This window comes from Benincasa hispida, chromosome 1 (assembly GCF_009727055.1).
Source record: "Benincasa hispida cultivar B227 chromosome 1, ASM972705v1, whole genome shotgun sequence".
NCBI classification, from domain to species: Eukaryota; Viridiplantae; Streptophyta; class Magnoliopsida; order Cucurbitales; family Cucurbitaceae; genus Benincasa; species Benincasa hispida.
Genome location: NC_052349.1, coordinates 27102560 through 27126522, shown reverse-complemented (window position 1 = coordinate 27126522; position 23963 = coordinate 27102560). Strand labels below are relative to the sequence as shown.

General features: G+C 34.2%; 2 protein-coding genes across 7 annotated transcripts; both read left to right on the top strand.

Moving 5' to 3' along the window:
• The first annotated feature begins 405 nt into the window (after positions 1 to 405).
• On the top strand, positions 406 to 3783 carry LOC120068297 (pentatricopeptide repeat-containing protein At5g04780, mitochondrial-like). Its single transcript, XM_039020022.1, has one exon. It carries the CDS (start codon positions 785 to 787, stop codon positions 3611 to 3613), a length of 2829 nt encoding a protein of 942 aa, XP_038875950.1. The 5' UTR covers positions 406 to 784; the 3' UTR covers positions 3614 to 3783.
• Positions 3784 to 16117: 12334 nt separating this feature from the next.
• On the top strand, positions 16118 to 21961 carry LOC120076175 (homeobox-leucine zipper protein ANTHOCYANINLESS 2). 6 transcript variants are annotated; one of them, XM_039030223.1, is made up of 9 exons: positions 16118 to 16136; positions 17266 to 17483; positions 17611 to 17728; positions 17835 to 18518; positions 18744 to 18845; positions 18922 to 19125; positions 20531 to 20705; positions 20782 to 21149; positions 21242 to 21961. In XM_039030223.1, exons 2-9 carry the CDS (start codon positions 17272 to 17274, stop codon positions 21632 to 21634), a joined length of 2256 nt encoding a protein of 751 aa, XP_038886151.1. In that variant the 5' UTR covers positions 16118 to 16136; positions 17266 to 17271; the 3' UTR covers positions 21635 to 21961. The 6 variants fall into 6 exon arrangements, with proteins under 6 accessions (XP_038886151.1, XP_038886018.1, XP_038886090.1 ...); XM_039030090.1 differs by lacking the exon at positions 16118 to 16136 and adding an exon at positions 16142 to 16207; XM_039030162.1 differs by lacking the exon at positions 16118 to 16136 and adding an exon at positions 16264 to 16687.
• Positions 21962 to 23963: the final 2002 nt, after the last annotated feature.

The window sequence follows — 23963 nt, the reverse complement described above, 5'->3', positions numbered from 1 at the left end:
CTTTTTATCATTGGTTTAAAAAAACAAATCAAATTTTGAGAACTAAAAAAAGTAGTTTTCAAAAAGTTATTATTTTAGGAATTCGGCTAAGAGTTCAATCTTAATATAAAAGCAAATCATTGTAAAAAATGTGGATGAAATATGCTTAATTTTAAAAAACAAAAACAAACAATCAAGGTCATTTACTCTTTTACTTAAGAAAAAAACGTAAATTATTTTGAGAAATTAAGAAAAAATAAACTTAATCTTTAAAAACTAAAATCTAATAATAGAATATTAGCAAATGGAGCTTACTTGAATTGTTAATATTAATTGAAAAGGAAATATTATTAGAGTTTGAATACAGTATCCTCTTGCTACAAAACGATATCTACCCGAAAGGTTAGGATTTTAAATTGTCTTTGTGTTGCATCCTAATGTGAGAAATGATTTTAAATAAGAACTAATTGGAAATGCTCCCAAATTCAGTTGTTTCAAGCAGGAAAAGAAGAGAAGAGAGACAGAGAGGATGCATACTGTCGAGTTCAAGACTGATATAAGAAGTTCATCTTCAACTCAAGTTTCAGAGTACGCTCAATCTTATCTGCTTTGCCCTTCAATTCGTCTTCCTGCGTAAGCTGATGCAAGGAAATTGATTTCAAACTAATATTTGCAAATGATCAAATGGCGGGTGTTTTTCCCTTTCTTCCTTTTTCTTTTTTGGGTACGGGGGTTTATAGAATTCCCCCTGATAATGGAAAGTCGATAGTAGTTTCTTGAATGAGCAAGTAGATTGTATTCTATTATGTGCGTTATGAATTTTTCTCACCTTAATTCTTTGCGAACCTTTCTTTCCACACCTCTGAAACCTTTTACTCCCGCTACCCCTTTTCTCACTTCTACCAAATTTATCGTTAACACGTCGATTAAGTATATAAGCAACCTACGAACCAATGATGTTTCTGGGTTTATTCTTAATAGCAGTAGCAACACTTCATCCATATCCTACTCAAAGCTTTTATTACAGTTTACTGCTTCCAAGGATGTAAATTCGGGCATGGAAATCCATGCTCGTATGATCAGGTTGGGATTGTGTAGAGATATAAGGCTAAGGAACCAATTGATAAACTTGTACTCAAAGTGTTGGTGTTTTCAAGTTGCCCGGAAACTTGTTATGGCCAGTACTGAGCCAGATTTAGTTTCTTGGTCTGCTTTGATATCTGGGTATGCTCAGAATGGGCGTAGTGAAGAAGCCCTTTTGACCTTTTATGAAATGTATTTATTGGGAGTGAAGGGCAATGAGTTCACTTTCCCTAGTGTTTTAAAAGCATGTTCTCTGACAAAGGACTTGGAACTGGGGAAGCAGATTCATGGGGTTGCCTTAGTGACAGGTTTTGAGTCTGATGTGTTTGTTGCCAACACTTTGGTTGTCATGTATGCTAAATGTGGGGAGTTTGGTGATTCGAAGAAGCTATTTGAGGCAATTCCCGAACGAAATGTTGTGTCGTGGAATGCTTTGTTTTCTTGTTACGTGCAGATTGATTGCTTCGAAGAAGCAATTAATTTGTTTCAAGAAATGATTTCTATTGGACTTGGTCCTAATGAATTTAGTCTCTCCACTGTATTAAACGCTTGTGCTGGTTTGGAGGATGAAGATTATGGAATGAAAATTCATGGGTATCTGATAAAGCTAGGATATGATTCTGATCCATTTTCTGCAAATGCACTTCTTGACATGTATGCAAAAGCTGGGTGTCCTGAAGCTGCAATAGCTGTATTTTATGAAATCCCGAAACCCGATATTGTTTCATGGAATGCTGTAATAGCTGGCTGTGTTCTTCATGAGTATAATGATTTAGCTCTTAAATTGTTTGGAAAAATGGGAAACTTTAGAGTGGCTCCTAACATGTTTACTCTATCAAGTGCTCTTAAAGCTTGTGCTGGGATAGGGCTTATAAAATTAGGTAGGCAGTTGCACTCTGCCTTGATGAAGATGGATATGGAATCAGATTCATTCGTGGGTGTTGGATTGATAGATATGTATTCCAAGTGTGGTTTACTGCAAGATGCAAGGATGGTGTTTGATTTAATGCCTAAAAAGGACTTGATTGCATGGAATTCAATTATTTCTAGTTACTCCAATTGTGGGTATGACATAGAAGCTATATCGCTCTTCACAATGATGTATAAAGAAGGTTTAGAATTCAACCAGACCACATTGTCAACAATCCTCAAATCTACAGCTGGTTCTCAGGCCATTGGGTTCTGTGAACAAGTTCACGCAATCTCAATCAAATCTGGTTATCAATACGATGGTTATGTTGCAAATAGTCTCCTCGATTCATATGGAAAATGTTGTCTATTAGAAGATGCAGCAAAAGTTTTTGAAGTGTGTCCTGCTGAAGATTTAGTGGCGTATACATCAATGATTACAGCATATTCCCAATATGGCCTGGGCGAGGAGGCTCTAAAGATGTACTTGCAAATGCAAGATAGAGATATAAAGCCCGATGCATTCATCTTCAGTTCTCTTTTCAATGCGTGTGCAAATTTGTCAGCATATGAGCAAGGAAAACAAATCCATGTCCATGCCCTGAAATGTGGGTTGCTATCAGACGTTTTTGCTGGAAATTCACTTGTTAATATGTATGCCAAATGTGGAAGTATAGATGATGCTAGCTGCATTTTCAATGAGATACCTTGGAGGGGAATTGTATCTTGGTCCGCGATGATCGGTGGACTTGCTCAACATGGCCATGGGAGAAAAGCCCTCCAACTGTTCTATCAGATGCTCAAAGATGGTATTCCTCCAAATCACATAACCTTGGTCAGCGTCCTTTCTGCATGCAATCATGCTGGTTTGGTAACTGAGGCTCGTAGATTTTTTGGATTAATGGAAGAATGGTTTGGAATTATACGGACGCAAGAGCATTATGCTTGCATGGTTGATATCTTGGGTCGAGTTGGGAGATTGGATGAGGCAATGGTGCTTGTAAAAGAGATGCCATTTCAAGCCAGAGCTGCTGTTTGGGGGGCACTGCTAGGTGCTGCAAGGATTCATAAAAATATTGAGCTTGGTAGACAAGCTGCTGAGATGCTGTTAACTCTTGAACCTGAAAAATCAGGAACCCATGTGCTCCTAGCAAACATTTATGCGTCCACAGGAATGTGGGATAACGTTGCAAAGGTAAGAAGATTGATGAAAGACAGCTTAGTGAAGAAGGAGCCAGGGATGAGTTGGATTGAGGTGAAAGATAAGGTGCACACCTTTATTGTTGGAGATAGAAGCCACCCTAGAAGTAAAGAAATATATGTAAAACTTGACGATTTGTGGGAACGTCTGAGTAGAGTGGGCTATGTTCCTGTGATTGAGACTGATCTACATGATGTGGAACAAATTGAAAAAGAACAACTTCTATGGCAACACAGTGAGAAACTCGCTGTGGCTTTCGGGTTAATTGCAACTCCACCAGGGGCTCCCATTCGGGTTAAGAAGAATCTGAGAGTATGTATTGACTGTCATACTGCATTCAAATTCATAAGCAAAGTCGTTGCACGTGAGATTATTGTTAGAGACATAAATAGATTCCACCAATTCAGAGATGGTTCTTGCTCTTGTGGTGATTATTGGTAACTTTTTTCTATTATTTATATAACACATTTACACTTCATACATTTTTGTGGTACGATTTATAGGAAACAGTTTCAGGCATTTCCGGAGCATGTCATTATTAGGAAACAACTTATTTGTTTTTCATTCTTTTAGATCAAATATAAATTTTAATGAGAGAAATTTGCTACCTACTCGAACTTTATTTGATTGATCAACTTATTTAGAATGCTTGTAGATTACATAAAAATAATCTTCTGTTTAGTGAGAATCATTTCCTTTGAGTTGGGCTGTTTGAAGTCATAGTTGCAGGTGGGTTTAGAAGGAACTAGAGTAGATAAAGTATAAACACCTGTAATGTGATCATGATGTTAATGACCTTGAGCAACAAGTTTGGGTTTGTTCAAACGCTAAGCAAAGCCAGAATTGTGGAAGCAATTCAGAAACTTCGTTTGACATCAGGTGAGTGCCCCTCTGAATCATGCATATATCATTTACATATACTTGTTTTTATGATCCATTGTCTTGTTGCCAAACCAACAGTTTTGCTTTATGGCCGTTGAAAATCACTTATTATTTTCAAAATCACTTCGAGACGATAGACTCTTTGAAAATTAAGGGTTTGTTTGAATTGACTAAGAAAAACAGTGTTTTTCAAAAAGTCATTTTTATTTAAAACTTTTGATAAAAAATGCTTAAAATAAAAACCCTCATGTGTTTGGTTACACTTTTTCAAAAGTATTTTTATTTACAAGTTTGTTTTGTTTGCTATATACCAAAAGTATTTCTATTAAAGTCAAATTACTATAAAGAACAACTATTAAAACTTTAAGCTGGCCGACGGGGTTGATTGTAGGAGGTGGTCATTGGAGTTGGTCATCAAAGTTGGCCATCGTTGGTGGTTGCTGGAGGTAGTCGTTAGTGTTGGCCGTCAGAGTTGGTCGTTGGTGGTGGTTGTTGGTGGTGGTCGTCAGAGCTGGTTGTCAGAGTAGGTCATCAGAGGTGATTGCGGGAGTTAACCACTGGAGGTGGCAGTCGAAATTGGTCGCCAAAAGTGATCTCTGGAGTGGTGGTGGTGGTGACCACTGGAGTTGGTTGTCGTCGGTGGTCATCAGAGGTGGCTGATGGAGGGTGGTGGTAGGTAACCATGGTGGAAGTGAAGTAGAGGACTAGTGAGAGCACTTTAGTAACTTTATATGTTATACAAATTAAGGAGAGATTAACCATTAAACACTTAAAAATCATTTTTTAAAAAGTTGATTTTAAGTATTTCTCAAACCAACTTATGTCATAAACTTATTTTTTCCAAAAGTTATTTTGAATGGTTTGCAATACATCCTAAATTAGTTGTTCAAAATAAATGTTGATTAAATTACAAGTTTATTTCATGAACATTGAGGTTTGTTTTATTTGATATTGAACGTTCAAAAGTGTATGCATATCTCATAGTTCCTGAACTTTTTTTTCATCTAATAGGTACCTAAACTTTAAAAAGTATCCAATAGGTCTTTAAATTTTCATTTGCGTGTCCAATATATCTTTGAATTTTCAACTTTGTGTCTAGTAGGTGTTTAACATTTTTTATATTTTTTTAAAAATTCACAAATTTACTAGATACAAAATTGAAACTTTAGAATTTCAAACGACGTGATATTCAAATATACATACGATAGATCAATTAATTTTTTAAATTTTCAAATGTGAATGATCTTTTGGACATGTAATTGAAAGTATCAAAATTTCAGGAGTTTATTACACACTTTATGGATGAAATGGACAAAAACTAAAGTTTAAAAACTTAACTTGTAATTTAACCTAAAATGTTTGAACTAAACTTAGCAAGTTGATTGAAACTCGTTGATAAAATTATCAAAATATTTTTTGTTTTTAAATTTTTCCTACTATATTAATTGACCATATTGATGAAAATGATCAAATTGGCTTCGTTTAACCCTATGGTTGTTCAGGATTTGGCTCAATTCAATTTGGTAGTCATAAAAAAAACTGATTTTGGATATATACCAAATCAAATCGAACCATTTGTTTCTTAACAAAACCGAATAGAAAACATATGGTTCGGTTTGATTCAGTTTTCAATTTTATATATAATATAATATATAATACATTTTTTAAAAACTATAATATATAAATAATTGCTTGGTTCAGTTCGGTTTCAACTAATATAGATAATTCGATTCAATTCAACTTTATTATTTATAATAAATATAACATATATATATATATATATAATATATATATATAATCGAGTGGGTTCAGTTTTGAATTCGCTTTTCAAATCCAATCGAACCAACTCTTTAGTAAAAACTGAATTTTTTGATTCAGTTTTGTCTTTCAATTCGGTTGGAATGGTTTTAATGAATGCTCTAGGTTTTAGTTTTATATTTTGCTCTTAAACTTCTGATGAGGTGGTGAAATCACACATGCTTCTTCTGGTGAAATCACCTATTTAGGCTTCATTTTTCAAGGACTATTTAGACTTCATTTAGTTAGCAAAAAGAGAGAGAATCAGAGTGAAAATCTATACAAATTATAGAATAAGAGTATACTTTTGAACTTTGGGTTTAAAGGAATTGTTTTGAATTTGGAACTAAAATCAAAATGACTAAGCTTTCTATATTATGATGAAACTTGCACGGTAGGTTGAATACAATTTATGTTCTTGTTCTTTGTTGGGAATGACCCACACTTACCAAAGGCCAAGGCCCATAAGAGAGCCACGTGGTGAATTCCACCTTCTCTTGTCCCACATTATTGAATTAAGGACTGACTAGAGGATATAAATAGGAGAGCACCTCCTAATAACTAGTAAAAGTGGGTAAAGGGATAGTAGAAGGCCCTTTCTCACATATGCTTTAATTTGAAAATTAAACAAAATAAGAGAATTATATGATTTAAATATATAAAGATGATGGATATGTGTAAAAATTAATTTAATATTTGATATTAAATTAATTAGTTTTATTTAAAAATTAATTTTATAAAATTAAAATTTTCAGTTTTAAAATCAAAATGAATTTTAAAAATCAAGTTTTGATTTTGAGATAAATTGGAAAATTGAAAAAACCATGCACGAATGGAATATTGAGATATTCCATTATCCATCTTCTTCATGCTTACACAAAACTCATTTCCTCTTCTTCATTAACTCCAATCATGAGCTGTAAGTCATACAACATTCTTCTTTACATGTTCACCTCCAAGCATGAGCTGCAAGTCATGCAACATTCTTCTTTGCATGTTCACCTACAATAAATAAAGAAGAATGGAGAAAATTCATGGTGAGAGGCAATCAAGAGAATTTTAGCTGAAAATTCGTGGTGAATAAGGTGTTCTTTAACCAGATTGCTGTTGTGAGTACTTCTCAATAATCCCTTGATTCAACCTTGTTTTGAGTCCCGCAACTCAATCTAGAGTACCAAGAGAATAGTGAGGAAGATCTTGAGGTGGTCTGCAATGAGATTTGGAGAAGATTGCAGCTGAAGATCAAGCTTTGAAGAAATTCAATAAAGGTATGTCATGAAACTCACTTGTTTCTGCAAGAGCATGCTTTATATTTTGCCAAAATTAAAGAATTAAAATGCTTAATGTGTTGGGATTGATGTCCTAATTCTCCCGGAGTCTCGTCATTTTGTAAAGATACACATTGTTTGATGAATAAAATAATTGTTATTTAATTCTGGCATTTTACTCATATCCAATAAACAAAGCTCCTTGGTTATCTTATGTGAACTTAAGCATGTATATGTGATATACAAGTGAATCATGCCTTAAGTGATAATCTAAATAGGTCTGTAGTATAAGGATTAAGGTGAGATAAATGATCCTGGTGACACTACGAATACGGCTCGCTTTGTAGAGGTTTCAAGTGTTGTAAACTACTACAGATGGTAATCCTGACCATCCATATGGAGACGTGCAAGCGGGGGTGTCCTATACGAAGAGTTTATATAAGACCTGAACCACGAGGATGACTATATATAACGCTGTTGATAATAGAGACTTAATCTCACCTAAACGACCATAGGAGACACGACCTCAATCCTAAGTGTTTTGGGAACTCCTGCCTTTGAGGGCAGTCTTTTGATTAGTACGGGTGAGAGTGGCCAGATTGCCAACTCAACATGCCTACTTTTTGGGGACTTTTCTGATCTGGAAGCTGGGAACTCAATCTACAAAATGAAATTCACTTCTTTCTCGAAGCAGGGATAAGTAGAGAGATTGCTCCCTTAAGGGCTGATTCTGAGGCTTGAACATAGTGTCACAGCTTTTCTTTGGAAGAGAGAACTTTATGTTCACTAGAGAGATCAGTGGTACTTAAGGAGTTAGATGTAACTATATGGGGCATAACGGTTATTGACCCAATTGTACTTACGAGCGATCTATGAAGGGTTGTCGTATTTCTGATTGGTAAGATGGACATATAATATATCTGTGGCAGGAGAGTTCAACTGTCGGTCTTTAGTAGGGTGCCTGCAGTTAACGGATGGTGAATCTCGTGACTAAAGAGTTTAGTCAGTTATTCACGTACCGTTGAGCTTCGAGCTACAGGTCCATAAGGTCCCCTTGGTAGCTCAATGGATTCAGTTGAGGATCAGTTCTTGGTGTTGATTTGAAATGTTCAAATAACAAGAGGTATTTTGATTATATATGATATGATCGGTATGATGTATGAGATACATCTAATGGAGGATTATGTAAATGAAATTTACATTAAGTACCATGGAATAGAAAAAGAATTATGGTTTATATGTTTCATGAGATGAAATATTAAAACTATAGGTTATAAATATAGTATGATAAATTGTTGTCATTTATATTTATAATAATATTAATTATTAGATAATTAAATCTTGTTCTCTAATAACCAATTGAGTGGAAGGTTATTGATGGTTCATGGTAATCGTGAGATAAAAAGAAAATGGTTTTTCCTAATTTTAGTAAGTTTTTATAAAAAAATTGTTTTAAGATTTCTCTCTCGGAAAAAGAAACTCACAGAGCTTGTCAAACAAATACAGATTTACTAAACGACAGCTTGACAAAAGGTAAACGATCGTGTAATGTTTGTAGGCGACAGACGCGCTGCTAAACGATCGCTTAGCTTTTGCTAAACGATTGGGCATCGACCTATACGATAGGTCTTAGCCATCTCCCACTTGCCCAATCGTGTACACGATTGTTTGCTCCCCCTTCTTACTGCTCAATCCAAGTCCACACAGAGCCCACCCTCTGGATTCTCACACTGAGAATACCAAGGTAATCTTCTTGGTGGTGTCATACTCAACTCAACATCGTCGAGATTCTGTGGAGGCCGTTTGTGTTGTTGGGGAGTTCGTGACCAAGGTGATTGCTGAGTTTGAGCGCGAAGTGTTCATGCAGTGTTGTGGTCCTGTTGTTCGAGCGTTCGAGGTTGTTGTGTTCGAGAGTTCGTGAGCAAGGAGTGTGGAGACGAGTCTACAAACGTTCGTAGCTTTTCGTCTTGTTCAGTTGTTGTTTCATATTGTAATTTCTGTAACAATTGCATAGCTGTCTGTTTTGTTTACGACTGTAATTTGTAATGTTCATACATGATTGTAATTTGGAATGATCTATTTTCTGCTGCTCATGAAAATCTCGAGTTCGATTTCCTTCATAATGATCATTGTTGCTTCCGTTGTTGCTGATACAATCCTACAGACATTTTTGCTCAAACCTGTTATTTTCATGAATGAAAATGCCTCTCGTTTTGCTTATATGGTTGAATCATTTGATGTGTGGCATGTTAATGTTGCAACAATTAAAAGGCTTAAAAATTTGCATCTTATTAATGTTTATAATTCACATGAAAATAATAGATGCTCAATTTGTGTGGAAGCAAAATTTGTGAAAAAAAACTTTTTAAATCAATAACGACACATAGCTTGAATCATTTGAACTAATTCACACAGATTTAGCTGATTTTAGAAACACTATGTGTGGAGGTGGTAAAAAAATATTATATAACTTTTGTTAATGATTGCTTTAGATATATAAAAATTTACCTTCTAAAATCAAAGGATGAAACTAGTAGCATGTTTGTGAAATTCAAGGCTGAAGTAGAAAATCAATTAGATAGAAGAATAAAAAGAATTAGATCCGATAGAGGAGGTGAATATAATGACACTTTCCTTAAGGAATTCTGTGAATTAAACAGTATAATTCATGAAGTAACTGCTCCATATTCACCTCAACAAAATGGCATAGCAGAACATAAGAACAAAACTTTAGAAGAAATTATGAATGTTATGTTATTAAGTTCTAGATTATCCAATAATATCTGGGGAGAAGCTATGTTTTCTATCTGTTTTATATTAAATAGGGTTCCTCACAAAAGGCTAGATAAGACTCACTATGAGTTGTGGAAGGGCTATCCACCTAACCTAGATTACTTAAGAGTATGTAGGTGCTTAGCCAAGGTAGCATATTCAGAACTTAATAAACCCACAGTAGGATCTAAAACTTTTGACTACGTTTTTATCGGTTATGCTAATAATAATGTTGCATGTAGGTTTATGTGTATATGTGATAACTTAGTGTGTAAGTATATAAATGTTGTATTTTTTTATCATATTTTTTTCATGATTAAAATTGTTGTTAAATCAGTAGAAAATTCACTCAATAATTAAAATGCTAGTACTTCAAGCATTGATCAAATGTCTCAACTCTATCTTTCTAACCTTAATAACATACTTGAGTTAGAGCCTAGAAGAACTAAAAGACAAAGGGTTAGTAAGGATTTAGGACTTGATTTTCTAACTACCTTTTCTAGTTGAAAATTCAGATAAAATAGACAATCCATTTGCTTGCATGTACTTAATAGATGAGGATCCAAAAATTTATCAAAAAGCTGTAAGCTCAATAGGCTCTAGGTTTTGGAAAGAGGCAATCAAGAGTGAATTAGATTCCTTAGTCATGAATCAAACATGGGGATTAGTGGAACTACCTAAAGGAAATAAACCCATTAGGTGTAAATGGATCTTTAAGAAGAAAATGAGACCAGATGGTATAATAGATCTTTAAGGCTAGACTAGTGGATGTGGAATATACACAAAAGCAAGGCATAGACTATTTTGATACTCACTCACGTATCACTAAAATAGCCACTATTAGAGCTTTGGTAGCCTATGTTGCGATTTGTGGCCTTCTAATACATTAGATAGATATAAAGATAATATTCCTCAACAGGGACATGGAAGAGGAAATATATATGACATAACATGAAGGTTTTATTGTTGTTGGTCAAGAAAATAAGGTCTGTGAACTTACTAAATATGTTTTTTTTTTTATTAAAACAAGCTCCTAAACAGTGGTATGAAAAAATTACAACACTTTAGTAAACAAAGGTTTTTAAGTAAACTACTCTGACATATTGTTTACTCAAAGTCATCTAGAGCTCATTGTGTGATAATATGTTTTCATGTTAATGATATATTGATCTTTGGTATAAACATAGATATAATTAACGACACTAAATTATTTCTATCCTCACAATTTGAAATGAAATATTTGGGTGAGGCTGACGTGATACTTGGTGTTAAGATAAGAAAAGTTGAAAATGGTTTCTCTTTTCACATGAGTACAGCACCCTCAGACCGAGGTTATCCCTCATGAGTGTGGCACGCATCTCTTTCATGATATGATGAACAAGGAAATAGGGTATCAAATTCTGTTCTGCGATATTTGAGAATCACCGTCAATACCTCGGTGTCTTTCGGTCGGACAGCTTGGAAAGAAAAGAAATGAAGTCGGCTGTAGAGAAAGAACAAATCTATGTCATTCACACTACATTGAAAAATTGCTAAAGAGATTTGACAGTTTTAATGTTACACTTGTAAGAACACTCTATGATCCTAGTATGAGTCTTAAGAAGAATAAAGGTGAAAGTGTCTCTCAATATGAATATGCAAAAATTATAGGTATTGTTATATTTTTAATGAACTATACTAGACTCGATATTACTTATGCTATGAGTAGACTGAGTAGATACACTCATAATCTTGATAAGGATCATTGGACAACACTTTGTCGTTTGCTAAGGTACCTCAGAGGTGCAATGGATTTTTGTCTGCATTTCAACAACTTTCCTACAGTGTTTGAAGGATATTGTTGAAGAAGTATGTGAATACCCATCGCGGAAAGATCATGTCCCAATTTTTTTTTATTTTACAGAACACCATTAATTCAGAGGACAAAAACAGAGAAACAACATTCTAATTAAGTCATCTTACACAATAATATAGAGAGGAAGAAGAGATTAAAAGACTTACCTTTAAAGACTGCAATGGATTTTTGTCTACATTTCAACAACTTTCTTGCAGTGTTCAAAGGATATTGTTATGGTCTGGTCTTATACAAACTATTTATATAAAATACCTCTACTCATATGTCTCCACATAAATGACCAGGATCCGATCATTTGTAGCACTTTACAACTATTGTAACAACTACAAAGTGCATCGTATTCGTAGTGTCACCAAGATAAGGTACCCAACCTTATTCATCTACTACATACCGTTCAGGTTATCACTTAAACATGATCTACCTATGTGTCTCCACATACATGTTTAAGTTACAACATAACCTTAGATCTTAATTTATTGGTATTGGGTTATTGCAACTAAATATTGAATAAAACACCTCTTATTTTATTTTTGTTTGTACAAATACAATTACAAACTACAATATCACGAGATTTAAGGCATCAACCTCAACAATTGTGATGCAAACTAGGTAACAGATAACGATGAAATAAGTTCGACTAGTGGATATGTGTGTATACTAGGAGGAGGTGTTATTTCATGGAAATCAGCCAAACATGCCTGTATAGCAAGATCCACCATGAAGTCAGAATTTATAGCACTGGAGCTAGTTGGACAAGAAGTAGAGTGGCCAAGAAGTCTACTAGGAGACGTGCCACTGTGGGAGGCTTCTGTACTAGTATCTCTGCACTGTGATTCACAATGTGCCAAGATATTGCCAAGAATAGTGTGTATAATGACAAAAGAAGGCATATCCACCTTAGACATGAAGCTGTGAAACTGTTGTTGAAGGTATGAACTATCTCCTTAAAGTATGAAAGGTTTGAGGGGAATTTAGTAGAACCTCTCACTAAAGGCCTAACAAGGAGAGTAATCCTAGAGTCTTCAACTAGTACGGAACTCAAACCTTTAGTGTGATTCACAACTCTTTATATTTGGTAGTCTATTGCAATAGACTTAATGAATAATTTATGAATGATCCATAACTCTTTATTTTGGGTGGTCTATCGTGATAGACTTGATGGATAATTTGGGAGTGATCCATGACCCTTTTATGTTGGGTAGTTTATTGCGATAGACTTGATAGATAATCTCTGAAGTCTTCATAGCTCAGTTTTGAGTGGTCTATTTACGACAGACTTGATGAAGCATATAATGTGAAAGTGAAGGTGTGGGTTGTCTTCTATGAAAGAGTTTGAGGGTCCCTTTCTAAAGCTTCCACGACAACCCAAGGTTTTATGTGAGCAGCCCAAATAGCATATGATGCATAATTTTATCGTAGAATCAAGAGAGAAATAAAAAAGATTGAAACGTGTTGTGGGGGTCTCAACCAGAATTTACAAAAGTTCAAGGAAGAACTCACTTTGGTGAATTTAGTTGTTGCCTTATTTCACTATGCATCAATTCAAATCACAAGATATTGATGCTAAGTTACTATAATTCCATTACTCAGAATCATTACTATCTTTTTATTTTCTCGGTACTTGTAGGTCATTCGTAGGGGACTGTTGGGAATGACCCATACTTACCAATGCCAAAGGTCCATAAGAGAGTCACATGGTGAACTCCACCTTCTTTTGTCCCACATGAGTTAAGGAATGACTAGAGGGTATAAATAGGAGAGCACCTCTAGTGACTTGCAAAAGTGGGTAGCGAGGTAGTAGAGGGCCTTTTTCCATATGCACGTGTGCTGCCGTTCAGTTGGACAGATGGGCTCGAGCTCAATTTTTAATAAACCTTTAAACCGTTGAAATTTAATTGTCTTAAAAAATGTTAGGGTTTTAATTAGATCATTATTTTCAGATATGGAATTTATTTTTCAAAATGTTCTTTCTTCATCAAAAACCAGTTGTCCAGATCTGATGATCGTGTCAAATTTGCATTCAAGGCAATAGTTTCTACGACATAACAAATATCCTCCAAATCTGACGACGAATAACATTTTATTATTTTTTTTTTATATAAGTTGTACTTTGTGTATTATGTTTTTTTTAATGGAACTTTTTTAAAATTAATTATTTATCTAGACTTTGAATTATGTTTATCTTTATTCTTTCTTTCTTTCTCTCTCTCCTTCTTTCTCTCTTTCTTTCTTTCTTTCTTTTTTCAATACATGTTTATCTTTATTCACTGCTGCATATTGATATACATTTATTCTTTTTTCTTTTTTTTTTTTTCCAAATATCCCATATTTAATATTCATTTTCTTTTCAAAGATATTTTTAGATGAAAAATTCTTATAAATAGAAAAATTCTAAGAATATTTACACTTTATAACGACAAGTTTAAAAAATAGTTTGTACTTTTGAAACATTTTGCTATTGTTCACACAAGGCTTTCGGAGAAACAACCGAACATTCTTGAAGTAGAAGTCTTGGAGTGTTTGGGACCTTTGTAAATGAGGAGATAGAGCTCCTTGATGGCTTGGGCCTGGCCTTGATTGCCCCATGAGCCTGACCTTTGGGCCTAATTTAATTGGACTTGGGTCTGGCCTTTGGACTTAATTAATTGGACTTGAGCTTGGTAAGCCCAATTAACTGGGCTTAGACCTATTGACGTTTTAGGCCCATATTAAGCCCATATTTGGGTGTAATTGGGCCAATGCCCAAATTATTACGTCAAATTGATCGAAATTAATTTTACTCAATCAACGTTTGTGACGAAAACACAGAATTTGTCCCCAATTTTAATTTGAGACACATGTCAACTTTTAATTGGTCACAAATTTGACGATTTCAAAATTCCGTCATTAATTTAGCAAATGATGTGGCGGTCCGTGGTTGGTCCGAAATTTCTACCGTTAGTGTAAATATTTTAAATATTTTTTTACATTAAAAAAAAGCACATTTTTTGGATTACATATTAATTTAAGGAAAAAGATAAATGGGTAACTCCCATTTGTAAATTTGGTTTAAAATTTACTGTGTGTACAGCTAGATTTCCTTAACAAGAGCTAAAGGGTAACTTGTGAAAAGTTTGGCAACTTGGTAGGTCTAATCAGCGTTACAACACCCCATTAAAAACTATAGCTACAACTATTTCAATATTTTAATGACACTTTTGAATTAGAAAAATTGTAAATGACTTCATCCTAAGATGAAAAAAAAAACATTCCAAATTAAAAATTGAGATAAAATAATTATACTAAAATTCTGTTCATATTTCTATTGTAGCAATCATGGTAAGTATACCGAAGATCATGCATCTCAATTTCGACCCATGCCTACAAAGATTCAATTTCTCACTTGAGAAAATAATCTCTTTTTTCTTAAAAATAAAAAGAAAAAAAAAAAAACCCACTAGCTTTATGGTAGTTTTGAACGCACTCGATCCCTCCTCCATAATACGACAGAGGCCACCAATCAGAGGCTTGCGGGTGCCACAACCGTCTGTCTGAAAAGGTATTTTCATTTTTTTTTTTTTTTTTTTACAATAACGTGTATTTTTTTTTCATTATAAAATAGGCTATTAAAGAGAAAGTTTTAGGTGCTGTTTAACCAAAAAAAATAAAAAATAAAAAATAAATCATATAACAAATATTATTTATTTTAAAAAAATAAGTTATTGTTTCTTTCTAAAAGAGAAAAGTATCAGATTAAATACAACCTAATCATTGTTCGTTATAAAATATGTATTATCATAAGTCATATTTGATTATTTTTTAACAAATTTTTAATTATTTAATTTTAGAAAATTAAACCTCTAATTTCAAAGTAAAAAAATATTGATTTAGATATTCATTGATGACAGAAAAAAAAAATCTCAAAACAAAAAAATTAAAAGAGTAATTACGCTTCTTTCATGTATTATATATCATAGTTTAATACATATACAAGGAAAAATTAGTTTGATGGAAAGAAAAATATGAGAAAAAGGGAATCAATAGAATTTTGGGGCTTCTTTTTCTCTTTGGCAATAAGAATCATAACAGTCCCTTGACCTGTGAAAGTATATTTTCCTTTTTCTTTTATCTCGACTGTTTATAATAAAAAAAATTTATAAATATGTATTAAGGAGCTCCATTTGACTCTTCTTTTAGAGTGTCTCTATAGTATAGAGTCTCTGTAAGTCAGCTACACAACTTAATGCTATAGTGCTTAAATTTTAAATTTGTCGGTCTTAATCGCATCTATAGTGAAGACTAGAGGAGGGTTTTCTTTTTCTTTTTATGAATATTATATGTGTTTTTTCCTCCTCCACAGATCCCATCGCGAGAATCTGAAACTAAGTTTCATTAATTTCTTGGCTCTTTTGTAAGAAAAACCCTCTTTTGCACTTTTCCTCTGCCTTTCACTGTCTCACTCACGTTTAAATAATAAAAAAGGTGCCACTTTTTACATTGTACCTTCTTTTTTCCTTCTACTTCTACTTATTTGATAGAAGAAGGACAATGGGTGCTTTTTGTTTTCTCTGTCTTTGATCTTTACTATGTAAAAAATCGTGGTGTACAGTGTGAATATGAGAACAGAGACGAAAACAAAAGCTTGAAACTTTAACCTCTTCCTTTGGCCTTTTGTCTTCCTTTGTCTTCTTGTTAGGTTCTTTCTGTTTTTCTCAGTCTGACAAATATGGGGTCAAGTATTTTGAATATTAGGGTTATGTTTCATACTGTATTAGCCTTCTTTGGCTGATTTCTTATTTACGTTTTTTCTTGGTAGATAGAGATAGAGATAAGAGTGAGATATGAACTGGAAGGAAACGATGAAAAAAAGGAGTTTTCTTGTCTCATTCCTTTTGGTTTTTGTACTGTTCTGCAACTGATTTTCTGGACGGAGAAAGTGTTCAAAAGATAAAGACAGGGAAGGTGAAAAAAGTCATGATTCATGCATGGGCGTTGACGAGGAAAAAGCTTTGAACTTTCTGTTTTCTATTGAGAAATGTAGACTTTTCTGTCAGGTTTTTTTGCTCAATATGTCATTGCTTTGTTATAGTCAAACCCAGAAATCAACTAGACGGTTACTTATATCTCTTAGAACTCCCATTTTTTAAGCCTTTAACCCTTTTAAGCAAACGTGGATTCCCTCAAATTCAGAGGCGCCACAGAATTTGCTTACCTAATCAAAACAAAAAAATTGTGTAATCTGTTGAATTTTGGTGGTTTGAGCCGTGGCTTATACAACCTCATCATGCCTAGTGGTGCAATTACTGACCAGAGCTTTCTAGCTTACCCAATTCCCAGTTCAATGCCCAGCTCCTCTGAATTCTCCAGTTCCTTAGTATGAACCATTTTGTTCCACTTCCATGTATATCATTTCATTGTTTCTATGAACCATTTTGTTTCAATTAAATGTATATCACAGTATTCTACAAACTTTGTGTTATGCATTAGTTTTAGAATCCTTTCTTGTCTGCAAATGAACTGTTGATGGCTTTGTGTTGCAGAGGAAAATGGATGGTTTTGGAGAAGTTTGTCTACTTGGAGATGGCTTTGATCCGACCGGAATTGTGAGGATAAGGGAAGATGAATATGATAGCAGATCAGGCAGCGACAACATTGATGGTGCTGTATCTGGGGATGATCAAGATGCTAATGATGAACAACCACCAAAAAGGAAGAAGTACCATAGGCATACTCCCCATCAGATCCAAGAGCTTGAGATGTATAATTTTTAATTTGCTCATTGATTGTTTTGGCTTTTTGGTAGCACTTGCATAGTATTATTCTTATGGACCATATAGAATTGATGATTTTGATTTCTTTTCCTTTCTATTTGTTGTTTGGTTTAGTTTCTTCAAGGAGTGTCCTCATCCTGATGATAAACAAAGAAGTGAGCTCAGTAGGAGGCTTGGTTTGGAGACAAAGCAAGTGAAGTTTTGGTTTCAAAATCGTCGAACACAAATGAAGGTAAATAGATAACAACTATTCATGTGCATTTGCATAGCCTGTTGATTTATGTTTGTTAAATTCCGTGGCGAAAAAGGTAATATAACGATGTTTGAAAATGTATCAGGCGCAAATAGAACGACATGAGAATGCAATTCTTAAGCAAGAAAACGATAAGCTCCGGGCCGAGAATAGTGTGATGAAGGATGCTATTTCTAATCCAACGTGTAATACTTGTGGTGGCCCTTCAATTCCTGTTCATTTATCATTTGAAGAACACCAGCTTAGGATTGAGAATGCCAGATTAAGAGATGAACTGCACCGGTTATATGCTGTCACCAATAAATTCTTGGGCTGGCCGGTCTTGCCCTTCAATCATGGCTCTTCCCCAAGTTCTGACTCTTGCTTGGAACTTTCTGTAGGAAGAAATGGAATTGGAAATTTGAATACTATTTCTGATTCTATGGGCCTTAACTTGGGAAATGAACTTTTCAGTGCTGGCCCTGTGATGCCTATTAGTAAGCCTGAAATAGGCATGCTAAGTAATGATATACCACTTGAGAGAACAATATATGTGGATCTTGCTTTGGCAGCTATGAATGAATTGGTTAAGATGGCTCAAATGGATGATCCCCTTTGGATCAGAACTCGGGATGACAGTGGCAAAGAGACATTGAATCTTCATGAATATTCAAGGACATTTCCTTCTTCGGCTGGTATGAAACATAGTAATTGGACAACCGAGGCGACCAGAGATACAACAATGGTCATCATCAACAGCTTGGCACTTGTTGAGACATTGATGGACGCAGTATGTATTCTCGACCCATTTTGCTATTCCGTTGGTGTAGCTTCAACAATTTTTATGGATTATTGTCTATTTAGATGTATGTAATAAATCTATGTCGTTTTTTCTTTCTTTTGGTAATTTTCTTGGTTTTTCGCCTCTTTAATTAAATCCTCTTGATGCTAAAATGTACTGGTAGTTGAAATGCTTTGATAACACTAACAGGTTGTTTGTTTGGCTTTGAAATAGAATCGATGGGCAGAAATGTTTCCTTGCTTGATTGCTAGAGCTACGACAGTCGATGTGATATCAAGTGGCATGGGTGGAACCAGAAATGGTGCATTACAATTGGTATCTCTCTATGCCCTCCCTTCTCCCGACATTAACATGGATACGTATAGATAAGCTTACAACATTGATATTTCAGATGCATGCTGAACTCCGAGTACTTTCCCCACTTGTTCCAGCTCGTACATTTAAGTTCCTCCGCTTCTGCAAGCAGCATGCTGATGGTCTATGGGCTGTAGTTGATGTTTCCATTGGAGAAGGTTCAAATTCAAACTCGTTTTTCAGTTGCAGGAGGCTCCCTTCGGGCTGTGTTGTGCAAGATATGCCTAATGGTTTCTCTAAGGTAATAATTGCTAATCTTCAGATTTCTTTCTTTTCAAATCTGTTATAGGTTAAAATTTTATGCACTTGGGAACTTGGATTTCCTGCAACCACAGCCAAACATGATTTATTTATCAATATCATCCACCAAAATGGGCTTCCTGTGGGATGCTTTTTGAGAAATAGCAAAGTATTTAACCTAGGAATCTGCACCCTTTTATGCTTTTTGAGAAATAGCAAAGTATTTAACCTAGGAATCTGCACCCTTTTATGAATATTTTAATGTAGGAGATGCTTCTCAATCTTATTATTTACTAGTTTTTGGATTTCAAAGAAACAAGCTACTTCTTGTCTATACTTTAATTAGTCCTTAACTAATCAGGGTTGAGCAAAACAAGGAACATGCATGTTTTTTAATCACTTTGTAAGCCTCTTTTAATTTAGGCCATTTCAAAGGTTCATTTGATAGCAATGGCTGTTTTTAGTTTTTTACTTTTTAGATACTAGGCTTATTTGTTTTTTGATCTACTCAGCCAATTTTAAAATCCAACTTTTTTTTTTTTCATTTTTTAAATGGGAGTGAGATTCCAAAAGTTTCTTTAAATTGTGAAAACAAACAAAACTCAGAAAACTAAAAAAAATAGGATCTGCTGTTACTGTACAGTCGCATTTTTTTAAAGTTACAAGTGTTGGAATTTTTCCATCTGCTGTTTGTTATAAAATCCTCATTATATGTTGTGCATATTTTATCGTTTGATGCCTGCATTCTGCTCTCGCAATTGCTGCTGTTTCGTTTTCGATCCACGGGAGTGTATGACCTGGATCTGGTCTACTGGTTTCTAACCTATCCTCATGAAACATGATGACGTTTTATCTTCATTTTAAAAATACAAGACAGCCTTCTCATGTATTAAAGTATTAAATAAAATCTGCTGGTCAAGGTTTTGGAATACATTGATTTCTGAACTTATTCTATAAGAATCTTCATGATTATTTGCTGCTCATTAGTAAAGTCTCTCACAAGAAACCGGTCTCTCCTTTGTCTCCTAGCAACTTTGAGGATCTGCGTTTGGTGAGTGCACAAAGTGGACTGTTCTTAAGTTTTATATCTCTGATGGGAATACTATAAGCAAGAATGTGGGCTAGACATGGTTTAAAAAAAGTATTTAACAACCAACCTGAATATAACTTAACTGGTTTAGGTTGCATCTACTCTCAACCAAGAGGTCAAAGATTCGAATTTTTCCTACCCACATGTTGAACTCAAAAAAGAGCATTTAACATTTATGTATATATTGTAATTTGTTGTTAAATGAGATATTTGGAGGTAAAATGAACCATAATTTTGCTCTCTAAGTAAACAGATATCTGGTGGGGGTTCTTTTTCTTTGGTGACACCATGTTGATTGATGGTTTGTTTATTGTAGGTTACATGGGTGGAACATACAGAATATGATGAGACTGTTATACACCAGCTTTACCGCCAGTTAATTAGTTCGGGCAGCGGCTTTGGTTCACAACGGTGGCTTGCTACCCTTCAAAGACAATGTGACTGTTTGGCAATTCTCATGTCTTCTACGATCCCCACTGAAGATCCTGCAGGTCTCATTTTCTCTCGTTACTCGATCCTTGTGTGGTGTGTTTGCTTTCAGATTCTTACAAGTGTGATTTAAAACAGGAATATCGCCATGCGGTAGGAGAAGTCTGCTGAAGCTATCGCAACGTATGGTGGATAACTTCTGTTCTGGGGTTTGTAGTTCGACTTTGCATAAGTGGGACAAGCTTGTTGTAGGCAATATTAGTGAAGATGTAAAAGTGATGGCTAGAAAGAGCATCAACGAACCCGGCGAGCCACCCGGTATCGTGTTGAGTGCTGCAACTTCGGTTTGGATGCCAGTAACCCAGCAGAGGTTGTTTGCATTCTTGCAAGATGAGTGCTTACGGAGTGAGTGGGATATTTTATCCAACAGCCGGCCAATGCTAGAGATGCTCCGCATCTCAAAAGGCCAGGGACCGGATAACCGTGTTTCTCTCCTGCGTGCTAATGTGAGCAATCTTGAATTGTGTGCATAAAGATGATCAATATTGTTGAATTCTTATCCTCAAGATTATCATTTTTCTAAAATTCTCTTTTGCAGCCCATGAACGCTGATGAGAGCACAATGTTCATATTGCAAGAGACTTGGACAGATATATCAGGATCACTGGTCGTTTACGCTCCAGTCGACACTTCGTCAGTTAATTTGGTGATGCGCGGAGGAGATTCTGCTTATGTATCACTTTTACCATCAGGATTTGCAATTCTCCCTAATGGTCTATCCAACTATGCTTGTACAAACAACGACCGAAATGCATCGATCAAGTCAAGTGTTAACAGTGGCCATGGTGGTGGATGTCTCCTCACAGTTGCATTCCAGATTTTGGTGAACAACCTTCCAACGGCCAAACTCACCGTCGAGTCAGTTGAGACAGTTAACAATCTCATTTCTTGCACCATCCAAAAGATCAAAACTGCTCTTCAAGTATCATAACGATACTTGCTCAGTAAGCTTTTGTTGTCTTTTTTTAATTCTCTTTTGTCAGAAAGGTACAGGGTAAGCTCATGTGCAAAGCTTATGTGAAAATTCATAGAACTAACGTGAAAAGAGCTCGAGTAGAGGACGTCAATACATAGGTTACTAGTCAAGAACGAACCGCAAATACTAGATTTCGTATCAGGTTCATACAAGTTTGTAACGTTGTGATTGTCATGTGGGTGGTTCGGTTCGGGTATTGACTCGATGACCAGTGAGGAGAACTGATTTGTGTGTTTGTCTTGAGTTGTTTTCTTTTTGTGTTATGAAACTTTTTGTGATGTAGTTGTGTACTTTGTTTTTCCAACTCAAAAAATGGTAATGATTTGGTTTTGCTTTATAAATCTATGAGCCGCCATTATTTCCACCCTGCCCCTAAAATATAAAACAAAGGCCCAATAAAGGTCCACTGGATCTAACTTTCTCAAACTCGTCCAGAGATCGGACTCCATCCACGGCCCAACTTGTTAAATTGGGCCTTGTCTGCGTATTTTCTCATTTCATCTCCGTTTCAACAAAATACATACCGTATTCCTCTGCAAATACATGAATATTATGTCATCTTCTTATATATTTATCGTGGGGAATATGGTCAATTAAGTGGGAAAAAAAAAAAAATCATCAGCCATAGTGCATATAATATTAACCTTCAGAAAGGAAGGGTGGTACAATTATTTGAATTCTATATTTTGACATGGTGGATGATGGTGAAGAGTTAAACTAATGACTCTTAAGAGGCGCTTGGTGTGCAAGTTTGGAATGTTAAAGATTGGAAATATTAAATCTGAAGGTTAGGTTAAGAGGTTTAGGTAGCATGGGTTTAAGAAAGTTAGATTTTGGAAGTTTTGGTTTAAGAAGCCTGAATTTGGAGTCCAAACTTAGGAAGCTTAAAATGAAGTGGAGATTTAGAGTTTGTGAAATATTTTTCTTGTATTTAATCAATATTTAGATTTTAGATTAGTTTAAACTTGTTATCTTAATTATTTTAATATAGTTAAGTTTTAAATGAACTAAAAAGTTCAAAGGAATATTTGGTTTTTTTTTTTAGTTTCGAAATAGAGGTGTGACTAAATTTCGAAAGCAGCGAAAAAAGTCGAGCTGTGAAATAAGAAGACTTTCTTTCTAAATCTTTGGAGTACCCGGTAATACTTGATCATCCGAGAGTGTGAAAAAAGTCTCTAATTTATTGTTTTATAGTAATTCGGTATTTTGATTTTACTAGGTTTTGATATAAAACTTCATAAACTTTTGTCACGGTAATTAATTTGAAAATGATCGGGTCTTTTCGTTACATGCGAACATCAAATTGACATAAACTAGTTTTTAAGAATCAAATTCAATTATTGAAAAATTATATATATTTTTTTATCAATTACATTTGAGGAAACAAAAATATCATAAAGTTTGAGTTTAAATTTTTATTTGGCACTAAGTTGTTACTAACATTTTAATTCTTTATGTTTAAAAAATAATCTTAAATCTTCAAGCTAGTTAAATTGACCAATGAAAAAAATGTGAAAATATTAAATTAAATTATGGCTTTCTATACATATAGCCTAAATAAATATACCTAATCATACAATTGCACAATTGCAGTCTAATGAGATATTTTTTACACAAAATATGGCAAAATTTACTTTTTTATCTTTCAACATGTAAGGGAAGTTTCTTTTAGTTATAACTTTTCAAAACAGTTTTCTTTTGAGAACTTAAAGTAATGAAAATATCTCCAAAAAAATCTGAAAAATTGTTGCCCTCATAAATGAAAGAAAAAACCGATGAGAAACTTGAAAGAAGAAAACAAGGTATTTTTTAAAAGAGAAAATGAGGTATATTTAATATATATGGCACTATATATTAAATTTTCATAAATAAGTCAGTGTATATTTGATAAGTGCATGAACAATACAATTTCTATAATATATTGCCTTATATACCGAATAATATATTTGATCTATATTTCTATTTTTTAGTATATTTGTACACACACCAAAAAATAAACCATGACATATGTGATGTATATTTACATTTTTAACTATATTACCAGTATATTTGATATAAACTTGAGATCTCAATAAATAGGTGATCAATTTTTAACTAGTAAAAATAAAAATAAAAATAAATAAAACCTCCTAAAATGAAGTAAACATTAATTTTAAACAAAGAAGGGAAGTGAGAGAAATATAAAAAAATAATCTAATAATAATAATAATAATTAAAAAAACTCCAAAAATAAAAAATAATTGGAAGAAAAAGAAAATATATTTAAAAAAATATTATTGTAATT